At 47.3% G+C, this 6,220-nt stretch overlaps 1 protein-coding gene across 1 annotated transcript; it reads left to right on the top strand.

Annotated features, from left to right (window-relative positions):
- Positions 1-263: 263 nt before the first annotated feature.
- On the top strand, positions 264-3,957 carry LOC123144303 (protein TIC 21, chloroplastic). The gene is made up of 4 exons (XM_044563392.1): positions 264-578; positions 1,909-2,166; positions 2,461-2,664; positions 3,642-3,957. The coding sequence occupies exons 1-4, from the start codon at positions 324-326 to the stop codon at positions 3,741-3,743; spliced, it is 819 nt and encodes a 272-aa protein (XP_044419327.1). The 5' UTR covers positions 264-323; the 3' UTR covers positions 3,744-3,957.
- The last annotated feature ends 2,263 nt before the right edge of the window (positions 3,958-6,220 follow it).

Genomic DNA, 6,220 nt, shown 5'->3' with positions numbered 1-6,220 from the left:
AAAATGTGCATTTATATAAGTGATCACATAATTGATTCAACTATATAAAATATGTGATCCTATTCAAGAGGCTTGTTGATTCACGACGAATTATATTTCAAATTGTTTGCATGAGTCGTTTATTAGGTGCTTTGAAGAAAGTTATCCTAAATTTTTGTTAGATTTTGTTATGTTCGATGCATGATGCTCAAACGTTGGAGCGGCAGTGCGCAACGGAAAATAACATAACCAGAGGGTGGTTCACGCTAAACTTCCGCTGGAAAAGACAACGGCGAGCACGACCGACCGCTGCACAACGGGCGAGTAGCATCGCAATCACCAAAATGCAGGCGCTCCTACTCCCATCGCGGCTGCCGCCGCCGCTGCTCCGGCAGCGGGGGCTTCCCGCTGTTGCGTCGCTCGCCAGCCATCCCCTCAACGGAGCTACCCTCCCTACTGGGCGCCTCTGCTTCGGGGGCGGCGAAGCCGCTCCGCGGCGCCTCACTGTGGCGGCGGCGGCGTCCTCGTCTTCGTCGGGCCCTCTCTACCCGACGCCTCCCCCCACCGAGCAGACAATTGAGCGCGCCAAGCTCGAGCAGGTGCTTCCCTAATTTTATCCCCTTTGATTGATCCATCGACGTCCGGTACTTGACCCGCGCGTGAAGTAGGGTTCTTATCCTGCTTTCTCGAGAAAGATTATGTTTGGAAATATGTATGGAAATTTTAGGTTTATGTATTTTAGAGTGACACATGAAGTATTTACTGTTGGGCTATGTGATGGTTGCTTGTCTTAGGATAATGCACTCGGGCATGGTGATGGTTAGGGTTTAGGAAATTAAGTGATTCGTATCTGGTACTACCTCCTTTCCGGTTTATTAGGCTCATCTTGCAAATCACATCAATCAAGGAGGATCTATTTAAGTGCTAACCAAACACATTAATGTTAGATGCATGGCCCTCTCACTCCTTGCATTGGTTGGTTTTACATTGGGAATAAAATTTTGATAGAATTTAATGTGGACATAGCCTTACAAATTGGAAATTTCTGATTTTTGAGATAGGTCCTCTAAACCGGAAAGGACGGAGTATGTCTCTAGGACAGGGGAATTGTGAAATGTCATGATAATTGAACGTGAAAGAAAATCGTGATAGCTATTTCAGGTTTGGATCTTGTTTAGCACTTCATGGTGTGCCAGTTGGTTTCCTTTTGTTGTGGTAGTTGACAGGCACAAAATTATTTGTTGGTGATTTTGCTAGTATGCTTAATGGCAGGTGAACTTTCCTTACCAGGTTTGGATCTTGCCAATAGAACCACTCTCCTCACTAGGCATTTCATGGTGTTCTGGTTTTGTTTTGCTGTGATAGTTGATAGGTGCAAAGTTGTCTGTTGGTCATTTTGCTAGTTCGCATCTGTATGACGCATCTGGCGCATAATATCAGTTAAGTATGGGCTTAATAAATATAGCACTCCTCAGTCATGACCTGTTCATCATTAGAATTTCATATCTTCTGGTTAAACTCTCTTACCTAGAAAAAGCGACACAGCATGTTTGAATTGCTATGCCATTACTTTCTAGCTCCTACTTTTATTGAACAAACCATGATCCCTGATACCTGAAGCCACATTGTGACAATGTCCTTCTTTTCCCAGCTTTATGCTTTATATTAGGCTGGTTAACCTGTGTGGTGTTGTTAACTTTGAAATTAGGCTGTTTATTCACATAGTTAAAATTATATTGCATATCTATTGATTATATTTAAGTACTCCCTCCATCCCATAATATAAGACGTTTTTGCAAGCTATGTGAGCTTGCAAAAACGTCTTATATTATGGGACGGAGGGAGTACTAGTTTAAGCCATGTTATTGTTACCCATGTACCATGACTGAAGCATATATCTTCATTCCTTTCCAATAACTGAATGGACAGGTTATCAAGAGACTAGAGAAAACAGCAAGGTATTTCAAGAATTTGGGCACCCTAGGGTTCTGGTCACAATTGGTGTGCACGTTTGTTTCTGCTGGAATTTTGTCATTCTCTACAGTTGTTACTGGGAAGGTTTCATCGCCCTTTACATTCTACACAACTGCTGCTGGTGTTGCTGCAGCTTTTATTTCAGTCTTCTGGTCATTTGGTTACATCCGTCTTTCTGAAAGACTTCGGAAAACAGCAAGCGCACCAGCAAAGGTACTCTCTCTCTCTTGACCACCCAATTTACATTGCTACCAGCAAAGGAAACGAATTTTTTTCATATCAGAGAACCATAACCTTTTCCACTGCCTGTGGCTCATCTTGTGTTTATCTGGCTTGTGTACCATCTGAGAGTTGAACTGATTTTTTACACAATTAAATGGTAGTGCAAAGATAACTCACATTTGCTTTTGAATTTGCAACTTTTATTTTTGTTGTATGCATGAGAAGATATACTTCAGATATGTTTTGCTTTCAAATTAGAATATTAAATTTTGGACTGATTTCCAGGCTCCTCCACGGGCTGATGTGATTAAAAGTCTGAAAAATGGCATTGTGCTCAATATTCTTGGGATGGGCGCCGCTGTTCTCGGCATGCAGGCACTTGTTGGTGCTTTGGTAGCAAAAGCCCTTACGACCTCTGCAGTCCCCTATTATCAGGCAACTTCCGCTGGCCAAAATCCTGTTTTGGCTCTAGATGTATTCCTGGTTCAGGTATTTGATTGCTTATTATTTTGTTTGTAGTATGTCTTAATTCTGAAAATGCATTCTTTTATATCTAATATATGAACTTTGATGCCACACATTACACCACAATCAAGATCATAAACTGTTGAGCTTCATGTAAAAAGAGCAAGAACCATGCATAAGCCTGATTGTAGTTGCAAGTTTTGATAAGCCAATGGGTAGCGAGGCACATGATTTTCTACATTATCATCTGCTTCGGTGATTGTCTAGGACCAAATCTGTACTGTAATAGTCCTGGCCTGTCTGTGGTACTTATATACTTCCTCCGTCCAGAAATACTTGTCGGAGAAATGGATGTATCTAGACATATTTTAGTTCGAGGTACATCCATTTTTATCCATTTCTTTGACAAGTATTTTCGGACGGAGGGAGTAGTTATTTAGATTGTGGTACTTACATAGTTATAGTTATAGTTTTATAGCGCACAATCTGAATACATACCTTCAGATGCTCCAAACTTTGCCTGTAAAATCGTGTAAATAACTAATACAGTGAACATTCAGTAACAAGTTTTGTGGATTCCAAACTTGGGCTGCATTTGGCATTGGTGGGTTCACATAATCCCGTTCACCCCACCAACTTTTCCCTGTTTTAGTGTTTGTTTGACCCGCTGTCGCCCACTTATCTTTCAAATTTTGCACAGCAGATTATAAAATAAGCACAACACAACACAGTTCATCGACCGCAAACTGACCCTTAACTAGTAGTACTGGCCAATAATTTTGTTTCTGTCCAGATATTTAGGAAAAAAATTGCTTACGATTCGTTTCGAATTTCTAATTGCGAGGTAAGAAACTGTGAGTTGAAACCAGAGTTGCTGAAGTTGAATTGCTTATGCTGGAAGTTTAATTTCTTGAAGTCTTCATTACTCACAACTCTTTAGTACGTATCAGTGAACGCTCATGAGAAATAATCTAACAGTCTTTAATCCTCGCCGTGCGCAGGCCTCAGCGAACACCATACTGTCGCATTTCCTAGGTGTGGCGACTTCCCTGGAGCTGCTCCGTTCCGTGTCAATCACCCCGACCGAGCCTGCTGCAACATGAGCCAAGAGCCCAAGAGCTGCTGGATTCCTTTACTTTGCACTCGTTTTCCTTTTTCCCTGACTGCCTAGGAATAGCATCTCGTGTGCGCCTGTGTTATGTCTTGACATTTTAGCTTAAGTGAGCACCGTGTGGCCTCCGCAGTTCTTCTGTTTCTGATCCGGGTGTGGTTCCTTGGTGACCTTAGGCCAACTCCAATGCACGACCGCATTTGGTCCGTCCCTGTCCGTTTACAAGCAGTCTTGCATTTCTTGTATGTCAGTTTACTGAATTTCAAATTTGGGTCAATCGATTTTGAGTAGTTCGCCGGAGGGCAACCTCATTATCTATGTTAGGGTTTAGGGTGAGGGTGGTGGTGGTGCTTCGCTGGAGAAAAAAAACTAGACGCAGGCGGGGCTAGATGGATGGTCCGGGACGACGGCAAGACTGGCCGTGGGGGGCCCGTGCGGCAGTATGATAAGAAGAAGAGGTGGGGAAGAAGAAGGTCAGGTGATGTACGATCTTCATCCAACGGTTCAGAACAGTCGACTGGCCCAATTTTAAAAATCAGTTGACTGACGTGTAGCTGCACCCGTTGTATGTGGCCCAACAATGAGTCAGTGACGGCCCGTCTCGTTGGTGGTGGACTGTTGGTACGCAACGAGAGCACCACGCTGTGGGGTCCAGAGGCGATGCACCACGGTCGCCACTACTCCCGCCCGTGCAACACCAGTGGCAGTCGCACGGCCGTTTACGCTCACGTGGTGACTGAGCCAACAGTTGAATTCCGGAGTACCGCCGCTCGTGCATGACAGCTAGTAGGCCTGTCCGGTTTCACTCGCACGGCAGGCTCGCTGGAAGTTTCGCGCGCGGCCGCCTGTCCGCTAGCGGGGCGCTGGAATCCGGGCACAGTGGCTCACAGCTCGCCCGCGACACGCACATTGATTCGAGCCTGACTGCCCCTCTGTCTCTCTCACCTCACCTTCACAGGCTTCACTTCACCGCTCGCCCGCCCACCCACCCACCCGCCGGAGCCAGACAAGAGGCATCTCGGCACCCCCGACCACCGTGCCCGGCACATTCACTGGTTTCCCTCGCTGCCGTGGCAGGCAGTGCCACCGAAAGAGAGAGAGCTCAGAGATCCACCATCCACACGAGCAGCCGTTGCCTCGTCCCCAGTATAGTAGATAAATAAAGAAATGCTACCGAATCCCGCACGTCGGCAGGGGGGAAGGAAGATAGATTGATGGATGGACGTTGGACGGATAGGACACCGGGCGTGTTTGGGGGCGGTACGGAGGCCGCCCGAGGGCATAAAATTAAAAATACTGTACAATACAGGCTGGGGAAGTGGCAAAGCAAACGATGATGGATCCGGCGCGGCGTGCAGGGCACCGGCTTGGGCGATAAACAAAACGGTCCCAGGAAGCTGCGGCGAAGCTGCCTAGGGTCGTAACTGAAACGGGTGGGGTGGTGGGGTTGTTGGTTTGGGCTGGCACCCGTGGAATGGATCCCCCCGACCCGATCTCGCTCTCGCTCTCGCCATGGACGTGGATCTCTGCCGATCTCGGCTGTACAGTACAGTACCGGCCAGTGTCGGTGCGGTGGGAGGCCGTTAAAGCCTCGCCAGGCTGTCCCAGATCCGTCCACGTCCCCCTTTCGCCGATCGATGATCCACCCGCCTCTGACTTCCACGGCCCCAACCTTACCTTCCCCGCCTCGTCGTTTTCTGCCCCTCCCCACTACCCCTACGGTGGTGCGGCTACGTGGACGCGCCGCCCGATGCCGGGCCTCGCGACGTGGAGCCGCCCGGTTCGCTCGCCGTTTTCGGCCATCTCCACTCTCCAGCCAGCCAGCCCTCCGACCTCATCCTCCTCGCCTTGCCTGCTTTTGTTTCTGAACCCAACTTTATTGTCTGGGCATGACCCTCAGTGACTCATCACGCGCGGCTGTGCTCTGCTTCTACTGCAGTTCCGTGAACTTCGGCCGGTGGGTCTGTGCTTTCGCATTGTCCATTGCCCCGAGCTCTCACGCCCGCTCGCTTCCTGTGGTTGTTACTCGCGAGTTCAATTTAAGTCGTCAATGCAGCTACTTAGGCCAACTCCACCGCACGATCTCAAACGGACGTCCGGTTTGATTGGATTTTGTCTCGTTGGGTAGGGCGATGGAGTCGTGCCCGGGCCTGTCCTGAGATGCGGTGACCGTGCGTCCACCGCGCTGCCGCATCCGTTTGCCCCATCCTGTCCGCCAGGGTAAAAAAATGCCCATATTTTCATATAAAAACTAGTTTGCACGTCAAAATTAATTGTCTAAAAATAAAAATAATTTTACAACCCAATCAAAATTGTCTCTAATAAAGTAGTTTTACAACCAAATCGTAATTGTCTTGAATGAACATGAAATGAACCAATACATCTATTGATTGCCAATGTGATCCCACACGTGCTTAACCAAGTCATTTTAAAGATCCAAATGAGTGTGCCAATCACGCAGCTCACAAC

The sequence above is a fragment of the Triticum aestivum genome, chromosome 6D (genome assembly GCF_018294505.1).
Source record: "Triticum aestivum cultivar Chinese Spring chromosome 6D, IWGSC CS RefSeq v2.1, whole genome shotgun sequence".
NCBI lineage: Eukaryota > Viridiplantae > Streptophyta > Magnoliopsida > Poales > Poaceae > Triticum > Triticum aestivum.
Note: the sequence above shows the minus strand (reverse complement) of the source record. Positions and strands in the feature narration are given on the sequence as shown.

Excerpts from the sequence above, each read along its gene's own strand:
- LOC123144303 (XM_044563392.1), top strand. The coding sequence starts at position 324 with ATGCAGGCGCTCCTACTCCCATCGCGGCTGCCGCCGCCGCTGCTCCGG. Across the intron at positions 579-1,908 it reads AGCGCGCCAAGCTCGAGCAG|GTTATCAAGAGACTAGAGAA; the intron begins GTGCTTCCCTAA and ends CTGAATGGACAG. Across the intron at positions 2,665-3,641 it reads TAGATGTATTCCTGGTTCAG|GCCTCAGCGAACACCATACT; the intron begins GTATTTGATTGC and ends CGCCGTGCGCAG.